This window comes from Notolepis coatsorum, assembly GCF_963971535.1.
Source record: "Notolepis coatsorum genome assembly, chromosome: 4".
Lineage (NCBI taxonomy): Eukaryota > Metazoa > Chordata > Actinopteri > Aulopiformes > Paralepididae > Notolepis > Notolepis coatsorum.
In genome coordinates, this window is record NC_140168.1 from 139,742,267 (window position 1) to 139,767,383 (window position 25,117).

Sequence of the window (25,117 nt, forward strand, 5' to 3'; positions counted from 1 at the left end):
TAATTTAAAACATGATCACAAACCTCCCTACCTCAGTATGTAACTGTTTTTAATTTAAAACACGATCACGGGTTCCGGTTCCGGGTCGAGAATGGGGTAGACCTCTCTGAGCCACGCTGTGCCTCCCAAACTTTTATTTTACTTTAAGAAGCCTCTTTTTTTTTATTCCAAGATAATTTAACCATTACCATACGTCATCCATATTTCTACCTGTCTTATTCGGCCAAAAAAATAAAAGAGGAAAAAGCGTAATGGCTGCGTGAGTCTTAAGAAGCGAGACCGGCCCCGTGGATGGGCCCACCATGGTTAAGCTAATGGATGAACTCAAGCTAGCTTTCACCACAGAGTTCAGAACGTTTTCCGCCTCGCTCGAATCCAGACTCAACGGCTTCCAACTGGCGGTCGCAGACCATACTCAACGCCTGGCCTCCATAGAAGACGACTTGAATACATGGTCTGGTAGGATGTAAGAGCTGGAGGCCAGATGCACAGCTCAAGATGAAATCATCGGCAAGCTAAAAACCAAGCTAATTGACGTTGAGTCGCGCAGCCAGCGTTCTAACATACGCATTCTGGGCCTAGATGAATCCCTGCACAGCAACCATCCCAGTGTCTTTTTCACAGAAATCCTGGTGGAAATCATGGGGAAATACGTCCTAGCTACGTCACCTGAGCTCGACCGATGCCACAGGATGCTAACACCCAAACTAGCGCCCGGCTCCAGGCCTAGGGTAGTAATCGCCCGCTTACACCACTATAAGATTAAGGAGGCTATCATCCTGGAGGCTCGTAAAAGGAGAGGGAATCTGACATACAGAGGGAAACCAATTTCAATCTTCGAAGACTACTGCCCCGAGGTGGTCGAGCAGCAATCACACTACCGAGATGTCATGGGGCCCCTGTACAAACAAGGATTTAAACCATCGGTCCAGTTCCCTGCGAAACTCATGATCAGGGCCAAGGATGGCACGAGGATACATCTACCATGAATGAATGACCTTTATTTATATAGCACCCTTCACAGCACGAATGCACAGGGCGCTTTACACTACAGCTTAATATAAAAACACAATAAAAACAAAATCAGAAATAAATGACAACAACAACAAACAGCAGTTAAAAACAGTGAAACCAGATAGAAAAAGTAGAATAAAAGAATTTGGATAAAATCATGAGTCACTAATTAAAACAAAACAGTGAGGACAAGAAAAAAGTGCCTATGCATGACCAAAAGCCTGTCTGAACAAATGTGTTTTTAATTGTTTTTTAAAAGAGTTCTCAGAGGGGGCAATTCGCAGGTCCAGGGGGAGAGCATTCCAGAGCCTTGGTGCTGTCACCTGGAAGGCTCGATCACCCCTTGTTTTAAGCCTGGACCTGGGGACCACCAGGAGGTGCTGATCGGCAGATCTGAGTGAGCGGGTGTTGGTGTAGGGATGGATGAGTTCAGTGATGTAGATGGGGGCCTGACCGTGAAGTGCTCTGAAAGTGAAAGTGAGGACTTTGAAGTGAATTCTATAGTGTACCGGGAGCCAGTGCAGGGATACCAGAATGGGAGTGATGTGGCATGATTTTTTTGACCTTGTGAGTAGCCTGGCTGCAGCATTTTGGACCATTTGTAATTTATCTGTGGATGATTTGGTGAGACAGGTGAAAAGTGAGTTGCAGTAGTCAAGCCTAGAGGAAATAAAAGCATGCACAGACAGTTCTAGTTCAGAGTGAGATATGATGGTGCGTAGTTTTGCAATGTTTCTGAGGTGAAAGAAGCAGGTGCGTGTGAGTGTTTTGACATGTTTGTCTAGGTTCATGACCCATCACCCAAGGACGCCGTGGACTTCCTGAGGACCCGGCCCAAAGAGGCCCCGACACCGGCATCACCAGATCCGGACCCGACACTGGCATCATCAGATCCAGACGCGGTAGTAGCATGATTCTGGGCCGTTAGCATTCTGCTACGGCTATCACACAGAGCGGGGTGGCATTTAATATTTTATCACATATGTAGTTATGGATGATTACTTGACGTTAGGCCTCGCCTGGAAGTTTATCTTTTTTTTCTCTCGATATCTGACATAAGGGGTAGGGGGGGACAATTCTGCTGTATATGACTTTTGTACTATTGCATGGCTATAGCACAGGCCACGGGCTGGGGCGCTAAGTGCTAGCGTTCCGTTTCGGAAGAAACAGGACCTATTTTGTTTCGGATATTTCTACGTGCTACACCAGCATCCAGCCGTGTTTTGGTTCATTGCCACCGGGATGTGTTTACTGTTGCTTGCACATTTAACAAACTGGGGTATCGTGACTGCGCCAGCCGGGCCTTGTCGGCTACATACAGCTAGCCACCCGCATAGCACTCGTCAATATCTGCTGTCGACAGGTGCCCGCTGGGGTGGCAGACAGCCCCCTGCACAGCACCCTCCTCTGGCGTGGAGGCCTAATCGCACAAGGTCAAACCAGCACCATGGGAGATAACAGACCTACGGACAAAGTATCGCTCCCTCCCGGCTTGGTGGATGTACTGCACGCCTGTCCGATTGCAACATGCTTGAAAGATACAACCCCCCCCCCTTTTACCACTAGTTCTGAGCTCCAGTCGTTGACCTTACTAATATCTTATGGTTCAATTTGAATTCTCTTGTTTACTCTACACTTTGAGGCACTTTTGTGTATAGGGGAGTGTGGCAGTTAGCCACTGAGAGATGGTTCTACGAATGGTAGGTTTGAAGTTTCTGGAAATGTTGGTAAGTCCCTGTGATGTTGGGGAAAGACCCACTGGTCCCACACCTTTATATGTTTTCAATGTCATTAATATTTGTTTTATGTATGGCTCAAGGTACATGTGCTTAGTGTATAAAATAAGTGAATTTGGCATGCCCAGAGGCCTTTCCAGGTCTGCTCTGTCTACACACCCCCTAATATTATATGGCTATGGCTAACTCTGAGAGCTTTAAGCTCTGCTCCTAGAATGTTCGAGGTCTTCAGAAACTAGCGAAGAGGAAGGCGATTCAGACTTTTTTGAAGGAGAATGTTTCTATTGCTTTATTACAAGAAACCCATATGGGACCCAACAACACCGCTAAACTCCAAAAGAGTTGGGTGGGACAGGTCTTCGCCACTAACTATTCTACATTTAGTAGGGGAGTGGCCATACTGATCAATACAAATCTCCCCTTTAGACTCATAACTTCCTCTTTAGATAGCCAAGGTCGCTATGTGATTATCAAAGGGGTTCTTAAGGGTAAAGAAATTACATTTATGAATGTATACTGTCCCCCAGGCTACTCCCCTGACTTTCTATCCAAAGTATTTACTGAATTTAATGGCCTGGCCTCTGAGAATGCTTTTGTGGGCGGAGACTTTAACTGTCATCTTATACCGTCTCTTGACAAACTCCCACCCAGTTTGGCTCCCCCCTCTAGGCAAGCAAAGATGCTCTCCTCCCTATGTACAGACATCGGATTCTCAGATGTCTGGAGAACCCTTTGCCCATCCGAACTGAAGTTCACCTTTTTTAGCGGCCCACATAAGAGCAACAGTAGAATAGACTATTTCTTCATCCCTTCCTCTAAGCTCTTTCTAGTATCGTCCTGCACAATCGGAAGTATTGTTTTATCGGATCACGCCCCTATATATCTGGTCTACTCCTTGTCAGAAGAGAGGGCGCTGTAGAGACGTTGGCGTCTTAACCCATACCTCCTTAAGGATGATAGGTTTGTCTCCTATTTCGAATCGGAATTTAAAATGTTCTACTCAATTAACTCACATTCTATGGATAACCCATCTCTGCTCTGGGAAACATCCAAGGTATTTTCTCACGGACTGATTATGTCTTACGTATCATCCAAGAAACGCAAGAAAAATGAACAATGCAAACTTCTTGAATCCAAACTAGCCGACCTTGAGAATCAACATGTTTCAAACCCAGCCCTGGCTGTGCTTATAGAGCTTACGGCCACCAGAACTGCGTTAAACACTCTTCTGATCCAGGACGCCGAATACTCTCTTAAATTTGCCAGACAGAGAATGTACGAACACGGTGACAAGCCTGGCAGGTGCCTAGCTAACTTGGCAAAAAAGAGGGCTGACACCCAAGTAATAGCCTCAATCTTGGACTCAAACGGGGTCAGGTCCTTTGACACCAAAACTATTAATAAAGAGTTTGCCTCTTTCTATGCCCAACTCTATAGGACTGAACGACCCAATGGTGCTCTCTCTGACATGCAAGCTTTTTTCGCTGACTGAAGATCAGAACTTGCTCCTTAACGCCCCGGGCCCGGACGGTTTCGGATGCGAATTCTATAAGGAATTCGGTCATATTCTCTTGGATCCCCTGCTGGCAATGCTTAATCATTCCTTTGAGGTTGGGATATTACCCCAGTCCCTACGGGAGGCTAATATTTGCCTTCTCCTTAACCAATTCTCCGCCGATGACGTGTTAACACGTCATTTTCCGCCATGCGTAATCTGCCAATGACGCCGTAAGGCGTCTTTGAGATCAATATTTCATATTTTCATCATGGTATTCACATTTCACCCACAGAGTCTTGGCTGGTGCTGTAGGACTCCGCTCAACTCTGCAACGCTTCAATACCGCCACCTCGTGGCCGATCGATGAGTTGCCAAACCGGAAGTGGCCGGAAGTGCTTGGTCCGTCCCCTATTCCGTCCGGCCACTCGTTATCGATCCCGGGACTCAATCCAGACACCGTGGATATCGATCCGTTGCCATAACTCAATAAACAACATGATTTGGACGTATATTAGTATTATACAAACCGGAACTGGATCACCTCGATCAACATCACATAACTGGGATCTGTTTGCGCCAGTGTGATCGCCCAACGGTAAGAGGAGGCTGACGTTACTTTCAGCCTGTTTGTTTATTATTATCCATACAAACTGCTCTGATCTATATATCACCCATACTACATAAATGATTTAACGTCGGCCACGGAATTATAAACGACCCCCTCCCCCCCTCCGTTCACCCGCAGATGATAAGTCATAACGTCTAGGACCATGTACAGTTGAAATTTTTAATATAACGTTCATCGGTGTCAAACGGCATTTGATAATCTAATATATGCATTTATGTCTATATCTCATGTTCTAGGAAATAAAAAAAAACAATAAAAACATATTTATACTCTAGACGGTATTTTTGTATGAATGTGTGAATGAAAAAGTAAAACGTTCCTACATCCTGAACGATAGATAATTGATGTTGAATGGGCCATAGTAATCAATAGTAGTAGTCAATTTAACAATACAATTTAAAAAGTTATAGCCCTGCAAAGAAGGTGAACATCTCCATATACAAATAGCGCTGGCAGAGAGGGTACAGCGATGGATATAAGCTCCGGCAGAGAATGGGTTAAAAAGGGTAAATGCCCTGAAAAGTGCGCCTCCTATAGGCCTATAGCCCTACTTAATTCGGACCAAAAATTGCTCTCCAAGATCCTGTCCATGAAAAAGTGCTCCCTTTCATAGATTTTTTTTAAATGATTTTTTTAGCATTTTTACAGCTTTTCTTGGTCACGCAGGACCGACAGAGGAGAGGGCGAACGGGAGGAGAGGTGGGGAGGACATGCAACAAATAACGTCGGGTGCTGGGATCGAATTCGGGTCGGCCGCGTAGGTGCGCGAGGCACTATGGTATGCGCCACGAGGGCGCCCCTCCCTTTCATTATTAGCGAAGATCAGACTGGTTTTATTAAGGGTAGGAACTCTACCGACAACATGAGACGGCTCCTTAATATCATCCAAATGACTCGTGAGATAGACCACCCCGCGGTGGTTCTGTCTCTCGACGCAGAGAAGGCATTCGACCATGTAGAATAGCCGTATTTGTTTCTAACCCTCGCTGAATTTGGCCTAGGAAACACTTTTATTGACTGGGTCAAGGTTCTTTACAACTCACGGATGACGGCGGTTCTGACTAACGGGCTTAGGTCTAACAACTTTCCTCTACAACGGGGGAACCGCCAGGGGGACCCTCTTAGCCCTTTACTATTTGACATGGCCATAGAACCACTCGCTCAGGCCATTAGGCAGTCAGCCGCGGTCTCAGGTATTAGGGTGGGCAAGAGGGAGCACAAAATCACTCTTTACACGGACGACGTACTGATCTTTATATCTAAACCTGACTCTTCCATTCCATGTCTAACCCGCATGATTTCCACATTTGGAACCTTCTCGGGGTACAAAATTAACTTTTCCAAATCCGAAGCAATGCCACTTGGGACACTTAAATTCATCCAGATTCTGCCCGAGCCCTTCCCATTTCGCTGGTCGCCCTCCGGCTTTGTTTACTTAGGAGTATTTGTGACACCCACCTATGATACATTGTTTAAGGCCAACTTTCCCCCCCTCTTAGACACCATAAGGGCAGACTTAGTTAGATGGGCCCCTTTATGCCAAGATTGGCCACCGGAGATCAGGCGGGACAGAGACAAAGAAGGGGACAAAGGCGGCATGACAAAGAAGAAACACAGGGGAAAGAGGAGCGGAATCAGATTAAGGTTAAAAAGATCTGCTTACCGTCCGGCGATCCCATCCATCTTTCTGGCGAATGCACGTTCGCTAGAGAGTAAGATGGATGATTTACGAGCGCGGGTCCGATTCCAGCGAGAGATGAGGGACTGCAACATCATGTGTTTCACTGAGACTTGGTTGAAGCCAGCGACTCCGGACCACAGCGTCTCTCCCTCGGACTCCTTCACCGTCTTCCGAGCGGACCGCACAGAAGCCTCCGGGAAGAGCATCGGCGGGGGTGTATGTCTCCTGACCAACAACGGTTGGGTAAACCCCAGGGAGATCAAGATACTCTCCCGTTCATGCTCCCCGGACATGGAACATCTCTACATTCAATGTCGCCCCTTCCACCTTCCCCGAGAGTTTACCGCGGTCATCATGACTGCAGTATACATCCCTCCCCAAGCGAACACCGCCAGGGCTCTGGCGGAGCTACACGATCATCTAAACACCCACCAGATCAAACACCCAGACGCAGCCATGATCGTAGCCGGTGATTTCAATCAGGCGAATTTGAAGAAAGTGATGCCGTCCTTTTTTCAGCACATCGCCTGCTCCACCAGAGGAGGAAACACGCTCGATCACTGCTACACCCCGTTCAGAGCCGGCTACAAAGCTGTACCGGCCCCTCCATTAGCGGGAGCGACAAGCACGTCGGATCACGATGCCATTTTCCTGGTCCCTGCTTACAGACAAAGATCACGTGACACGACAGCGATGGTCCGACCAATCAGAGGCCACGCTTCAGCACGCCCTCGATGACGTCGATTGGGATATGTTCGAGGGAAGCGCCAGTGATGTCAGCGAGTTCGCATACACTGTTGTTAGCTTTATAACAACACTAGCTGATAGTATCGTCCCCACAAAGAAGGCAAGGGTCTTCCCGAACCAGAAACTGTGGGTGGACAGTACTATCAGAGCAGCCCTGAAAACTTGCACCACTGCCTACAACCTGGGCAGAGAGACAGGAAACATGGAAGAGTACAAGACAACAGTCTACACCAGGGGTCTCAAACTCAATTTACCTGGGGGCCGCTGGAGGTAGAGTCTGGGTGAGGCTGGGCTGCATCAAATATTCCACAAAAAAAGGGTTTCAAGTATTAAAAAAAAAAGTACAACTGATCCAATCTTCTCAATCTTTAGCAATAACATTTCAGAACATGAAACAGTTCTTCAGAACATGAATGGTTCTTCAGAACATAGGCTTCTCAGTGGTGTCAGTGGACTCATCTACAGCTATGGAAATGGACTGTGCATTTTTTTTTATTCGATCACAAAGCTGTTTAATCAAATCACCAGCCAGTATTTCAGTTATTCTGGTTGCTGTGCTATCTGAGGGGGATTTGCTTTTGTTTGCCTTCAAACATGGTCTCCATCACTTCAGTCATACATTATTTTCAAATTGCCACCCTTCACAAGAGCTACCGTTTCTTGGCATAATAGTCACATTGGTTTGGTGCTGGGACTCAGGATGAACGCATATTTTTCAGTCCATTCACCTTTGAATTGCAGTCAACTTTTCTTTTACTGACCATCTTTGAAAATGCCATATTTTTCTGCTGGCTGCCTGCTGGCGAAACTAGGCTAGTAGCTACATTTATCTCATGGAGATAAAACTGCGCTGTCAACTCTGCTCTGACTCAGACTGTTTAAGACCCGCCCTACTCTGCCTCTGATTCGCAGAATGTGGGTGGGGGGGGAAAACACTGACGGGACGCTGAATGTGATTGGACCAGACCCGTACACAGACACAGACAGACAATGGCAGTGCAGCCGGACATGCAGAGCACTGCTCGCAGTCAGAGGAGATAGCGAGGATGCATTTGCCTTCCACTTTACTTGATATCACTCCGGAATCACGTTTCAACCAAGTCACTAACGTAACGTTGCTGTCATGAGCCTGCGCTATGGTAGCCTACAAGTGATCAAATAAATAAAATGTCCAACTCTCGCGCAACGACTCGGCAAACAGTTGCACGCGGGCCGCATTAACACTAAACTTTGATGTCAAGTAAGGGGCCGCAAAATATCATCCCTCGGGCCGCAATTGGCCCACGGGCCGCAAGTTTGAGACCCCTGGTCTACACTCTGCGCAAGGCTGTTAAACTTGCGAAAAAGACGTATGCTGACAAGATGGAGGCACAAATGGCACAGAATAAGAAGAGGCTTATGGTGGGGACTGAGGACGATAACTGACTACAAAGTCAGCGCCCCCTCAATGGGGAGCGACGACGCCTCTCTCGCGGACCTAGGTTTGGTGCAAACAGTGGCGCCGCTAGCTCACCGGCTAGTGACGTCACTGGCGCGCCGGCTGTTGTGGATGGGGGGGGGCATCCGCGGGGGGGCGAGGATGCTCTCTCATTGACGGTACACAGTGTGAGAAGAGCATTTATGCAGGTGAACACCAGAAAGGCTGCTGGCCCAGATGGAATAACAGGACACATACTTAGGTCCTGTGCTAACCAACTAGCCCCTGTGTTCACCACCATATTTAATCGATCCCTGGCGGAGTCAGTGGTCCCTGCCTGCTTCAAGATGTCTACCATTATCCCGGTACCAAAGAAACCCTCCCCAACAGGTCTCAATGACTACAGACCGGTGGCACTCACCTCTGTGGCCATGGAATGTTTTGAGAGGCTGGTCAAGGATCACATTTGTGCCTCCCTCCCCAGTGATATGGACCCTATGCAATTTGCATACAGGCCAAACAGGTCCACTGACGATGCGGTCTCCCAAGTACTGCACAGCACCCTCTCTCACCTAGACCGTCAGAAGGGGGGCTATGTGAGACTGTTGTTCATTGACTACAGCTCAGCGTTCAACACCATAGTCCCCACCAGACTGGTGGACAAGCTGATCGAGCTGGGTCTGAGCTCCGCTCTGAGCGCCTGGATACTGGACTTTCTGAGTGAAAGGCCCCAGGCGGTCAGGGTGGGGGGTCAGACCTCCAACACCATCACCCTGAGCATCGGGTCCCCCCAGGGCTGTGTTCTGAGCCCCCTGCTGTACTCACTATACACACATGACTGTGTGGCTCCAAGTTCAGCTCTGAAGTTCAGCTCCAACTCCATAGTGAAGTTTGCGGATGACACAGTGGTGGTGGGGCTGATCTCGGACAACGACGAGAAGGCCTACCGGGAGGAGGTTGAGGTACTGGAACGCTGGTGCCAGGACAACAGCCTGCTCCTGAACATTGGTAAAACCAAGGAGCTGATCGTGGATTTTAGGAGGAGACAGCAGGAGGCACACACACCACTGAGGATAAATGGGGCTACCGTGGACAGGGTGAGCAGCTTCAAGTACCTGGGGGTCCACATCTCAGAGGATCTGACATGGACAACACACATAGACTCAGTCGTAAAAAAGGCGAAGCAGCGCCTCTACCACCTGAGACAGTTAACACTTTGGATGCCCAACCCGAGTTTTCTCGGGTTTACCCCCCGCGGGTTGAATGCCCATAATGAGAATATTTTTTTCTTTTTCTTTTTCTTTTTTTATTAGCGATCTGAATTCATATTTCATCAACTGAGTCTACCGTTAGTAAATCAGCCACTCCAGGCGCTCAGATGTGAAAAAAGCGCCCCCTATCGTCTCCCAGATGGTAATTCACCCTTTTGGATTGGACTCAATGAAAAGGCATGAGAAAAAAAAAACCCGGACTCCACATTTGACTTCTCACGCATGTGGCCGGAGTCGATCAGCTTCATTCTGGACCCTCAGAGCAGCGGGGATTATGTGTTGTACAGTATACGCGGTGGATCAATAAAAGGATCGATTTTCGGAATGGCGATCAGGAATTGGAATAATCCATTTGGATACCATCTGATCTCAGGTAAGGAATCTATTTTACCAGTATTAGGATAATCAGACCCGTTTTCACGGAGATATAAGCTTTCCCCCTATATGTGATATGGCTGTTTTGACTGTAAAAGCGATCAGGAACTGAGAGAATCGATTTTCAGCGCGCGGCACCAGCGTGCACACGTACACATATACTATCGATAATCTAGCGTTTATTTGAAAACGATTCATAAATAGGCCGAAAAATGACAACGTTCTAGAATATTCCAGTACATCAGCGTTCATCAGGGAATCTCTTCTTTTTTCCGTGAAAACGAGGGCTTTTCAAAATGATATAAAACGGAAATGAACCGATAAAAAAACAATCCGCTTCGACAATGTTGACTGGAAATGGGTCATTGATAATGCGACAGGCAGATTTGACACATAGCCATAATTTAAAACATAGATTAGGCAATATTAACATTAACATTGAAGTGGTGCTGGGCATTCAAGCACTAAATGTGCACCCCCTGCTGGGCATTCAAAGTGTTAAGGAAGTTCAGAGTATCTGGGAAGATACTCCAGTCCTTCTACTCCGGAGCTGTAGAGAGCATCTTGACTGGAAACATCACTGCCTGGTATGGAAACAGCACGGTGCAGGACAAGAAGGCCCTACAGAGAGTGGTGCGCTCAGCCGAGCGTACCACGGGTATTGCACTACCACCCCTGCAGGTCCTATACAACAAGAGATGCAAATCCAGAGCCTGCAGAATAATGAATAATAATGAACTCATGTACATACACCGATATGCCCTACTTTGTTTACTTGTTTATTGCACAATGTCGTTCTATTGGATTCTTATTATATATTACTATTGTATTATGCACATCGTTGCGGGCAAGACCCCCCGCATTTCATTGTATACTTGTATGCCGTGACAAATAAAATGCTTGACTTGACTTGACTTACCAATCTCCTGGCTGGGTAGGATAGCCCTCGTCAAAATGAACGTACTCCCCAGACTATTATACCCTCTCCAAATGATTCCAGTGCTGCTGACAAACAAGGTTATCAAGGTGCTAGAAGGCTGGCTAAGCTCATTCATTTGGAATGGGAAGAAACCGCGTCTGAAAATGGCCAAATTACAGATGGATGGTGAAGATGGGGGTCTAGACCTACCTAATTTAAGATATTACCAACTAGCAGCACACCTTAGGGTACTTGTCGGCTGGTTCAGATCAGACCCACTATCAATCTGGCTAGACATTGAATCCTCGCAATCTAAGTCCCCCCTGTGGAACCTACTATTTATCAAATACTTTAAGTCTGTTAGGAAAATATGCTCTAACCCCATAACACTATGCTCCGTCAAGGCCTGGAAGACTGTCCGTAAGGCTGAGCTAAGCTGACCTCTCTTCTTACCCCGATCGTAGGCAATCCTGACTTTAAACCAGACCAAATTGGCAGCGGCTTCAAGACCTGGCATACGCAGGGCATAACTGATCTTGGCCACTTGTTTGATGGCCAGACCCTAATGTCCTTTCTACAGCTGCAGCAGCGGTATGGCCTATTGAAAACAGAATTTTTTAAATACTTACAAATTAGGCAGTTTATCACCAAGGACACCTCACTGTTAATTAACAGTTCCACCTCGCAGGTGGAGAAAGCCCTCTCCTTGCAGATTCCTAAAAAACAAATATCTATTTTCTATAGTACTCTAAACCTTAATTCATCTTTATCTTCCCTTGTCACTAAACAGTCCTGGGAAAAAAGACTTGGACATAGAGATCACGGACAAGGACTGGCAGGATGCATGGACCTACGCAAAAAAAACCTCTGTTTGCAACCGCACCAAGTCTATACAAGTTAGAATCTTACACCGCATTCATATTACCCCTGCCCTTAAAATGGATCCCAATGCATCCCCACTCTGCTTTAAAGGTGACATTCATTCAGCTCAGACGATTTCCTGCTAGATTTAATTAGGTCATCCTGATTTTAGTCATATCGTGACTTCACCGGGGCCCTGGGTAAGCGGACAGTGATGCGATTGGCTCTGTGGTTGGAGCTAATGCCCGCCCACAATCTACCTAGACTACACAGCGAGTGGAAACCACTTCCTCATACTGTGAGGCAGAGTGAAACCCGACACCTCTGCATGCACTCTGCGAGAGAGAGAGAGAGAGAGATAGAGAGGGAGAGATATGGAGAGACAGATAGAGAGGGGGAGAGAGAGAGATAGAGATAGATACCACTGTGCAAAGACTCCGCGCACTCTCTCTCTCTCTCTCTCTCTCTCTCTCTCTCTCTCTCTCTCGCTCTCTTTGTCTCTCTCTCTCTCTCTCTCTCTCTCTCTCTCTCTCTCTCTCTCTCTCTCTCCCACCCCCCCGCTCTCTCTCTCTATCTCTCTCTGTCTACCAGTCGCAGACTGTGTGGGCTGACTGTCACTCAAAGTGCTTATGGGCAGAGCCAGGTCATAACAGCCTGAAATCCTGAGGCTGAAAAATGATGGTTTTGAGTACTTGATTAGAAATATAAAACAATGAGGTTTAAAAAAAAAAAGACTTACAGATGTCTTCAATAGACTCACAGGAATTGTGTAAAGTTGCCCAAATAGTGCTAGGAATAGCAATGCAGGTCCCCTTTAAATGCAAGATAGAGATTGGAAACCACGTCCACTGCTTTTGGTCCTGTGTAAAGCTCCAGAGCTATTGGTTCGACATCGTAGAGGAACTATCTATATATTCCAGACCCCCATCAAACTGGATCCCCTCTGCCTCTTACTAGGCCTCCCAGATATTCATATTGCCAATTTCAAACATAGGAGACTGTTCAATTTGTTGACATTTGCTGCTAGGAAAAACATTCTGTTGTTCTGGATCAAGGACGAGGTCCCATCAAAGAGGTCATGGCACAATATTATAATGGAATGTGTGGTATAATATCTAATGTTCTCATGTAAATATATCCCCCTCCCCTGTGTTCCCTTTACCTGTGCCCCCCCCCCCCCTCTCTGTGGAATAAGACACTCCCCTCCCCTGTGTCCCCTTTACCTGTCCCCCCCCCTCTCTGTGGAATAAGACACTCCCCTCCCCTGTGTCCCCACTACCTGTACCCCCTCCCCCCCATCTGACCTATCAAATGGGACCACACCCCCCCCCCCCCCCCCCCCCCCTGTTACCTATATAGAAGTCCTCCCGAGATCTATCGGGTCTTCTTACCTGGGTAAATTCAGCTGATCACCTGGGGGGAAGCCCTCAGCCATTCTCTCTATGTATTCTATCTGTTTGGTTAATAAACCCTTGTTATTATCCAAGCCTCGGTTGACTGAGCACATTCTTCATCAGGATATCTACAAATATCCCACAATTGGCGTCTACGAACTTGTGACGGACTCTTGCGTCCTACCGGCGTGCTGTATTGTTTCAACTATACAGAGAAAAGTGAGTATAATAGGTTGGTCGACCAAAATTGTATGGCAAGGAATTAAAACCTTCCCGCTTTTCTCTGTGCCAGGTGAACATTACAGAATGTTGTCAAATATTGAGATCATGGCTGAGTAAGAATAATGTGTATTAATATATCTGATCTGTATTGAGAATCGTTACCAGGGCGCGCGTGCACCTGGGTCCTTATCAGGCGGTTCTGAAAGGATGGGTTATATGTGCTATTCCCAAAAGTTTAGGCACAAAGGTTGAAGTGCTATTCCTGGTCGAGTCGGAGCCGACCAAAAGCTAAGGCACACAGTAAGGTTGTTGGTTTGCTAACCCAAGTCTAATTCAGACTAAAAATATAGGCAACAAAAGAAGATACGTGAGCTTATTATGATGTGATATCCTTGAAAACGCTACTCTGTTAAAAACGTTCTGTGATTCCTTTGCAAAGAGGCGGGAAGTTAGGACCGAGAAGCTGATGGAATCATAATTAGAAATTACCAGAGTAGCGTCATAATATTCATTGTTTCAACCTCAAACTGAGCCCACAATCTCTTCCATTCCTGAAAACGATGTATTTTGGATTAAATTAACCAATTGATCAATACAGATAGCGGGAAGATGATCACGCGATGTCCTAGTAGTACATGATTACGCGATGCCCCGGGAGTACGTGAATGTACATTAAACGGGACATCAGTCGCGGAAAGTACATTAAACAGGACATTAGTCGCGAGTTTAAGAGACCGAGAGTAAGATTAAACGGTATATTCACATCTAATATATCGCTATTAAATTTCGAAGTTCAGGATTCGGTCGTTATGTTTTAAAAAACGATGTATAGATAGATCAAGGGTATAAATGCCTTGTCGCAGCAGAGTGCTGGCCGACTAAACGTACAGCGATCCAATACAGTCAGATATTCACACACGTTAACTTATATGTATTAATGTTTGTTTGTCTGTTTAAAGTCTCGTTTGTATTTGCACAATATGCCGACTGATATCGCGCCGAGCATTGAGACAAGTGCCGTTATACAGAGAATAACATTGAGGTGCAGTTCACGCGACAAACTAGGATAGTAATTTCCGCGGCCCACGGGAACGACCATTTGGGGAAGTAGAGTTTTATCGTTTCAGTTTGTTTACGTTTCACATATGCACAGGCGCGTTCATTCGGTAACAAAACGCTGGTTTAGGTAAATTCCAGGCTATTGAGAGCTCGCGGAACTAGTATGCAGGATTGCAAAGCGTTATTTCCGAGGCGAATGACAACGCGTGAACGTCGCATGGGCTGATGACGTCATACAAAAGTGCGATATTAAACTATCCATAGGCGAACGTAAAGTTTAATGTGCCCAAGGCCGAAGGTGCGTGAAATCCACTTGTAGTATATGTTTTATTTGTATATGTATGTGCGCGCTGCTATTGGAAAATGTTGAGTTGCGGTGGCTAGATGCGGGTTGCATTATCCCAGACCACCGGAGAAACTAACCGAACATTGCATTGACGACACGTAACGGATCCAACGTCAACACAACAGCTGTCCCCGGTGAGTATGAAAATCATAAATATAGATGCTTTGATTGATTGATTGAAAACTTTATTAACAGATTGCAGAATGGGTACAATACAGCACAGCTCAATACACAATTGTTAAGGGAATGCAGACCAGAGAGAGACTTTAGTCTTGTTTACATCAGGGTCCCCCATTTTCAATACCAGATTTGTTTACATCAGGGTCCCCCATTTTCAATTCATCAGGACATATTATGACATACATGACATACAGATAGTCAGTACTGCTACATCTATACATTTATGACATACCAGATTTGCAAATTCAGTACTGTTTGTGATACAAAAGGAGTCAAGAAAAGGGAGTCATTTGACGTAGAAACTGTACATACACAACTATAATCTCAGTTACAGCAAATTACAACTATCTCAGATCACTTGAGTGTTTATGTTGCTTTAATTTACACGTTATAAGTCACATAAAGCTAGTTTTAAATAGGATTCTAATCAATTGGATAGATTTGATCTAAAAGCTAAAGAAAGAATAACAACCTTTCTTTAGAGATAATGAATAAATGCAGATAATGTTTAAATGAGACCAAAATCATGCCTCCTCTTTTTCCACAGTAACATTGAGTGAGATGATGAAATAGAGAAGGACTAGCTAATGTTTGTTGAGCACACAGACAGTCAAAGAGGATTCACCCAGAATAAAAGAAAAGAGTGGGAAATTAACATGTGTTTGTATTTACAGACAACCAAGAGATCTGGCTCTGGGTCAAGATGCAGAATGGGTGTAAACACATTGTATCACAAAAGTTGAAACTCCAGTGATTTGCATCTGAACACAGACAAGACACAAAGCGAGACCAGCTACAATCATTTAAATTGAGGACCAAAATAATCTACATTTGAACACGCAAACCAGCTGAGGACGATGTGGAGTTGAAAGACAATGCAAATAGCCAGTCTGACCACACCTATAGAGACTCAACTTAGTATCTCCACTTAGTATAGTAGGAAGTATCGCTTTAGATGCAGATTTTCTCTTTGTTACCACGAGACTCAGCCGAAGGTCGTGTGGAACTGAGAGACAATCGATTGGCCATTTGGAACGGATCTGCATCCAAACACCCACATGTAAATTTCTTCAGAGTGGACACTTGAGAGACAAAGCAATGCAAATGCCTGCACTCGTGACCACAGACTTGGTGGACTCACCTAGCGGTGGATGGCAACAGAGAGCCACTTAGTTGACATGAATTAGACACATGTGATGAATTTGCAGTTATGAAAGGCTACCATATTTCCCATACTAACAGAATAACTAACCAGTTGTTTTCATCTCTCTCTTTTCAAGAAGGCACACAAATTAGAGATATGATGTCTGAATAACACCAAACAAAGTAGAAGTGCCTGAGATGAAAGATCAATGATGAAAACAACTTAACATACTATCCCCTCCTCCTATTCTCTGCTTAACCACTAACTCCTTGCAATTTCAAGTACTTTCCATGACTGCAAATTATCAACCACCAAAATTGAAGCACAATTATCTAAATATACAAGATATCAACAACATTGATCATTTAGCTGACACTTTTATCCAAAGCGACTCACAGGTTCTGTACGACAGGACATCAGGCAGGGCACACCTCTATCAGCTGAGTAACAATGGTCATCAAAGTGTTGAGTGCTACAGTGTAGGTTAGTTTATTAGGACAAATGCATGACAGTAAGGTTAGTTAGGGTTAGATGACAAAACGAATGATTGTTTTTCATGCAAAATTAACTGGCTACCTAGATTTTATGTTTTTTCCCCATGCTAAATTATGACGAGCCACGCTGAGACGTGAAGAACAACCGAGAAGTCATGGCGAGGTAAGTATCTTGAAGAAGCACACCATCGTACACGGCCTGAGGTAAGATCAACTTCAATTAACATCACAGACTATGAAGAAAAAGAGCTATTTCATCTGATTCAAGACTTTGGCCATTCATTTACAATTTTATTTAAAGCATAATGCTGTAAGATCTAGTTAGATACAAGATCTGATAAGATTGTAGTGAATGTGACCTTCTTAACATAAAGAATCACTGCTAATGCAATTGGCTTGCATTTCCTATTTTCAATTAAGTGATTTTATTTACAATGAATTGAAGTAATCCCAAAATGATTTTCCTCTTTAGCAGAAAGGCGTTGAATCATTTATGTGAGGAGGTTTTCTAAGGCAATTTTATCATCCTCAGATCATATTGGTGAGAGGACACGACAAGTGAGAAGGAGTGAGACGACGCGTGACCTGAACCACGAACGACGGTGCGACCAGGCAAGGAGGAACACAACCCAGCGACCTGAGCGACCCACGACAGCATACTACCACCAGGGACGCCGCCAAGGAGCTGCGGACACAACCAGAACGACGACAGCAACCGTGGGAGAACCGCCATCCAACCCAGCCCACAGACATCCCCAAGAAAGTGGAGCAGGGGACCACAAAGGAGACTGACCAAGGAGACACTGACGAAGAGGAGATCAACCTTTGACGGCCTCCACCCCGGCACTGCAGACCACGGCAGACCAAACCCATCAAAAATAATAATAATAATTTAGGACCTGCTCCGAGGTCATCATTTGGCACACATGCGAACCATGCATACAATGCGTATCTGCGATTAACCCATCCCGTCGTCCTTCCCCCCCAAGGGCAGCCGGGAGCAGACAGGCGCCACGTGAGCCGCGCCAGGGGACCAATCCAAGTGCTCCTGTCCGTCTTCGTCAAGGACGCCACAGCGTTAGCGATCTTGTTGTTGTGCATGTTTTTCCATTGGGTTTATCTTATCGGGGGGGGAAACCCTTGCGAGCACGGGGAGAACATGCAAACTCCACACAGAAAGGCCTGGGAGATACCCCACCTGGGTAACTGGCATCATGGAAACCTGGTCCCCAAGCGGGATTCGAACCCTGGACCTTCTTGCTGTGAGGCGACAGTGTTAACCACTACACCACCGTGCTACATACTACCACTACATCACCTGCAGATGGGAACCAAAGCCCAGACCATCAAGGTGGATTCCCATGACAAGATTGTCATCCGTGTGAGAGAGAGCGTCCTACAGACAAGCCACTACACCAGCAAACCCTCGCCCCTCTGGTACCGCGATGACGGGGAACGGGGGACCAACCACCACACAGCACGTTCAAGACCACCCTACCGCCATGTCTCTGGGCCTGATGGGGGCCAAGCGTGAGCACAGTGACAGACATGTGGTGGTGATGGAGAGCAGCGCAGGCTCCAGGAAAAGAGTCTGCAAGACCACTATAGTTGACTGCTACAAGTGACCCTTGACAGGGAATGGACGGCGACCAGTGAATATTCCCGACTGCATCGTCAAGAAGAGACACATAGCAAATGAGACCTGTGGACCAAGAGACTTCTGAACACACATTGTCAAAATTGTTATGTATTTATTTACTTTTTACTGTCTTACTGCCACACGACAGGCTCACAGAAACATCAACTGAATGTACGATACGTTCAACACACAGCAGGTCACCACAGAAGGACACATCCCTGGCAGAGAACAGATGGTCAACAGCGACGCAGCAACTGTCAGATTCACAAACAAGAGCTGTTTCACAAAGTTCATATTTATCAAGAAAATTATGAACTAAGAATATGATGAAATACAACCAATAAGATTGCAATAACCAATTTATAATAACGGTAAGGAATGATCACAGAGTCACATTGAAAATTATATTGTTAACAAGACAGAACCAGTTGGTTTATTCCAAGTCACCAAGTTTGTGTTGACCATTGATAGTATACACCACAGCAAAATACTAGAACAATGCATAACGATTATCATAATCACCTTTTATATCAGTTTTTATACAAACCACTAGATTAACGGTTTTAAATGTTTTTGTACACATTAGCCACTAAGTTAATCCTTATGTGTAAATCCTATTCCTAATAATTATGCACACAATTTTGTTTTTTCACCCTGTGCACTCTGACCACACAGAGACAGTGCATGTATTTAATTGGTTTATTACGATGCCTGTATGCACAATCATCACATTAGCTCCCCTGAGTCACGACATGAACGACTGAAGGTATGCCAAGATATTTGCACAGCGATAGCTTCTAATGATTATGTTAATTGTTGTTTGATATCAGAGTTGAGGACCACTCATTGATATAGGTATTTTGAGCGATTAATAAAAGAAAAGGGTGATATCTATTCCCACATCTCTGATATCAAAATAACACAGACCGCAGTCCAGTCGATCATGTCATGAATCATGTATGTAAATAATTCTATTTTAAACTGTTATGCCAACAACCAGATCACATTGGCCAAAATTTTCATTATTTTAATTGTTTTCTATTTTCACTTTTACCTGTTCCAAACAATCCTGGTATATTATACATTAATCTCACCCACATTATAAGAAAGAAAAGTGAGTATTGTGGTATAATATCTAATGTTCTCATGTAAATATATCCCCCTCCCCTGTGTTCCCTTTACCTGTGCCCCCCCCCCCCCTCTCTGTGGAATAAGACACTCCCCTCCCCTGTGTCCCCTTTACCTGTGCCCCCCCCTCTCTGTGGAATAAGACACTCCCCTCCCCTGTGTCCCCACTACCTGTACCCCCTCCCCCCATCTGACCTATCAAATGGGACCACACACACCCCCCTGTTACCTATATAGAAGTCCTCCCGAGATCTATCCGGGTCTTCTTACCTGGGTAAATTCAGCTGATCACCTGGGGGGAAGCCCTCAGCCATTCTCTCTATGTATTCTATCTGTTTGGTTAATAAACCCTTGTTATTATCCAAGCCTCGGTTGACTGAGCACATTCTTCATCAGGATATCTACAAATATCCCACAAATGCATTCCCTGTGAATACATCACGTGCATGCTGCACTCTAAACTGGACACTTTCTATGAAATATGGGACCCATATCTGTCTCATATCAGGCCTGCACTGTCTGCCACTGTACTTGGTGGGTTTCCCCATTACCCATAGCCTCCTTGTGGACCAATGCTGCCTTGTGTTGTTTTGTTAATGCTGGTATCGTTGTTGAGGGTATCATGACAATTGTAAAGGTACAAATGTGTTCATGCCCACATACACACACACACAACACACGCACGTACACACACACACAACACATACAGTATGCACTCACACACATGAAGCATGCACACATAAAATGCACAAGACTTACTATACACACACACACACATAAAATGCACACATAGGGTACGCACAAGCACATAGGTAAAACACACATATAGTACACATTCACACACACTTCGCACACTATTTTAGTACATCTGTCCTAACACTGGCAGGGATCCGAATCCTCAAGAGCCACTTCAAGGATACACAAACATGGTTGCTAGTGCCTGAGCCACATTTATTTTTATTTTTATTATTTAACTTTTTCTTGTTTGTCTGTCTCTTTGTCAAGGTCATTATGATTCATGTTACTGTTATTATTGTTGTCGTCACTGTTGTCATTGTTATTATTATTATTATTATTATTATTATTATTATTATTATTATTATTATTATTATTATTATTATTATTATTATTATTATTATTATTATTATTATTATTATTATTGTACTGTTATGTTCTGTTTTATGTATGAAAAGAAAAGAAAAACATTTATAAAAATACAAAATAAAAAACATGATCACAAACCTCCCTACCTCAGTACGTAACTGTTTTTAATTTAAAACATGATCACAAACCTCCCTACCTCAGTGTGTAACTGTTTTTAATTTAAAACATGATCACAAACCTCCCTACCTCAGTTTGTAACTGTTTTTAATTTAAAACATGATCACAAACCTCTCTACCTCAGTGTGTAACTGTTTTTAATTTAAAACATGATCACAAACCTCTCTACCTCAGTACGTAACTGTTTTTAATTTAAAACATGATCACAAACCTCTCTACCTCAGTTTGTAACTGTTTTTAATTTAAAACATGATCACAAACCTCTCTACCTCAGTGTGTAACTGTTTTTAATTTAAAACATGATCACAAACCTCCCTACCTCAGTGTGTAACTGTTTTTAATTTAAAACATGATCACAAACCTCCCTACCTCAGTTTGTAACTGTTTTTAATTTAAAACATGATCACAAACCTCTCTACCTCAGTGTGTAACTGTTTTTAATTTAAAACATGATCACAAACCTCCCTACCTCAAGATGTAACTATTATTTTGTAAAATCTTTATACAAATAAAATGTTCTCCTATTTATATGTATTCTGAAGTGTCTGAACTTGTAATCCCGACATGTGGATATTGCAAATTAGGGTAAAACCTCAATGTTTTAATCAATTAACTGTTTTGAGCAACAAGTCCAGCGCCGGTGAACGGTGTGTTTTCATCTCTGTAGTAATCTGTAATAATCATATACACTGAAGCACAACTAGACTAGAGTTATATTCCGACTGACAACGGGTTGAGAAAGTTCCAAGAAGGCAAGCGTCCATCTACATATCAAATACTTCCAGAAGGTACGCTATGTAAATACACTCCACATACCGTATACGGTCAAAAGAAACATCACTGAGTGGGGCTTTAATGAAGGCTGAGTTACAACATCACTGAGCGGGGCTTTAATGAAGGTTGAGTTACAACATCACTGAGCGTGGCTTTAATGAAGGGTGAGTTACAACATCACTGAGCGTGGCTTTAATGAAGGCTGAGTTACAACATCACTGAGCGTGGCTTTAATGAAGGCTGAGTTACAACATCACTGAGTGCGGCTTTAATGAAGGCTGAGTTACAACATCACTGAGCGTGGCTTTAATGAAGGGTGAGTTACAACATCACTGAGCGTGGCTTTAATGAAGGCTGAGTTACAACATCACTGAGCGTGGCTTTAATGAAAGCTGAGTTACAACATCACTGAGTGCGGCTTTAATGAAGGCTGAGTTACAACATCACTGAGTGGGGCTTTAACTCATTGGGCGCCAAAAACGAGTATACTCATGTTTCGTCACCAACACTTGAGCGGAAAAAACGAGTATACTCGTTTTTGGATCCTTTGATCTGTTCCCTTTGATTCCCGTTCTAAACACTCACTCTGAGCTGCCTGTGTCTCCCTGGCACAGCTGCCTACATTGGAATTGCAATGACGATCGAATCCCGCCAGGTAGCAGTATCGCCTACCTTTTGAACTGGGGATATCAGTTGTCTTCCAGTACTGAGTTTACCTCCGGCTGCTTTCGCCTCAGAGTGGATCAGGACATAGCAATCGGGAGGAGATCTGGTACCTCAGACCTATTCTTTCCCGTATGGTAGCCATGCCCAATAAACACGAGTAATTGCTATCGCCATGGGACGACTGGGATTTATTCATTTTGGAGTACTTTCTGACTGGGGTAAGGTCTATTTTAGGTAACCTGCTGGTATTTTTCTAACCTAAAACATGCTTTTGTACCGATCACAGTGTCGTATTCTACCGGACCTGGTAACGATCACAGTTTCGAGTTAAAACGACCCCCCCCCCCCCCCCATTGATGATTTTGTGAAGACACATATGTATATGGTATATATACCTTTGATTTGGAAGTATTTGGAGTTTCAGGCGAGCAACCCGAACAATTTGGGCATAATGCATATAACATAAAAAGACAGGATTATTTTGGAAAGGGGCGATGTTTAGCATGGAATAGCGCACAAACTAAAGTATGTAGAAATGAACTGGTTAGTCAGTGTTGGACTATGAACAATGCCTGTCAAATGAGCCTAATACTATTGTCTCCATAGCTATAATACAGAACACACAATGGGCCCGCAAACATCGCTAAAATGGTCAATAACGCTGGCTCGCCATTGAGTAGAGATGGGGAAAACAGCGTGGCAGTCAATGAGTTAATGAAGGGTAAGTTACTTACTCGTAGACTTTCAGGAGGTAACACAGGCTGTTGAGGAACAAGAACTCCCAGTCCGTCCCATAGTCCTCCGTCAGCTTCAGCCGGAGGTCACTGGAGGTCACAGAACATATTACATTATAAGTAGACTGTAAACATATTACATTATAATCAGACTGTAAACATATTACATTATAATCAGATTGTAAACATATTACATTATAATCAGACTAAACATATTACATTATAATCAGACTAAACATATTACATTATAATCAGACTGTAAACATATTACATTATAATCAGACTGAGAACATATTACATTATAATAAGACTGATAACATATTACATTATAATCAGACTAAACATATTACATTATAATCAGACTAAACATATTACATTATAATCAGATTGTAAACATATTACATTATAATCAGACTGTAAACATATTACATTATAATCAGACTGTAAACATATTACATTATAATCAGACTGAGAACATATTACATTATAATCAGATAAACATATTACATTCTAATCAGACTAAACATATTACATTATAATCAGACTAAACATATTACATTATAATCAGATTGTAAACATATTACATTATAATCAGACATTACATTATAATCAGACTGTAAACATATTACATTATAATCAGACTAAACATATTACATTATAATCAGACTGATAACATATTACATTATAATCAAACTGTAAACACATTACATTAGAGAGGCACACAATGTTTACATTTACATTTAGTAATTCCGCTGAACGCTTTTATCTTTTAAGCGACTTACAGGTTCTGTACAACAAGTTAGCAGGAAGGGTACAACTCTTACAGCTGAGTAATAATGTTCATCAAACAGTGTTGGAACTCGAGTGCTGCAGTGTTGAGTGCATAGTAGTAGAGACACATTAGTATAGCAGGTAGTAATATAGGCAAGGAAGATAATTTAGTGGAAGAGTGCATGACAGTAGAAGACTAGTAACAATGTGCTCCATGTCGGAAGAAAGAACGGTTGCTATGTGTTACTGGATCTTGTAAATAGGACACAGTTGACCAGTGATATCATGCGTTCAGTGTTTCACCTGCTCTACCACTGCACAGGAATGAGGCATTTTCTGTGCAAGTGGCTACCAATGGTTACAGGCAGCCATGTTGGAAGACAGAGAATTACACAAACATTGCATGCAAGGCCTCAGTTCAGTTCGTTTCTGCCTTGTGACTAGATTGGCGGCCCTCAAACTACGGGTCGTGACCCAAAGTGGGGTCGTGGGTAGGTGCATTGGCAATTTAAATTGTTTTATGTTCTGGCAACATATTTTGGCTAAATATGCCTCGTTTTATAAATGTGTATTGATAACATAGTGGTGTACTTACATTTTTTCTTTTGTTTTCTATTGTATTTTTAATTATGTATATGTTCTGGGCCCCCTTTAGATGTGGGTCTGGTGGTTGTGGGCTCGGACTGGGGGGGGCTGTGGTTCGGGGTATCTGCAGGTCGAGGCATTAAAGAGGCGTGATGCTTTGGCTCGTGGGGGCGCCGGACTGCGGATCCCCCGAGGTCGGGGTTCGCGGCTGCCGGGCCTGTAGATGGAGGGGGTTCAGGAAACCCATTATGTTTGTGTTCTGGGCCCCTTTTGATTGTGTTGGAGGGTCACGGGCTAGGGGTGGGGGGGGGGGGCCCTTGGTTCGGGCCCTCGGCGGGTCGGGGTGTTAAAGAGGCGTGATGCTCTGGTTCGCCGGGGTACCGGACTTGGGGCTCTCGAGGGTTGGGGATCGCGGCTGTGATGGGTGGTGAGGGAGGGGGCTTAGGGTGATAATTGTACAATCTGTTTTATTTATTGTCTAGTCATTGTAGTGTTGAGTCGATGTTTTCGGTGTCTTTTTATGTATTATTATTATTGAATGTATTGTTTTATT

At 44.2% G+C, this 25,117-nt stretch overlaps 1 protein-coding gene across 1 annotated transcript in view; it reads right to left on the reverse strand.

The window, feature by feature from the left end:
* Positions 1-25,117, reverse strand: part of LOC311226706 (glucosidase 2 subunit beta-like) — a gene marked incomplete at its 5' end in the record, with an annotated part of 272,275 nt that overhangs the window by 244,315 nt on the left and 2,843 nt on the right. The window contains one exon of the mRNA XM_084312118.1: positions 23,209-23,298. Coding sequence (XP_084168244.1) covers positions 23,209-23,298 — 90 coding nt within the window. The remainder of the gene's footprint in view (positions 1-23,208; positions 23,299-25,117) is intronic.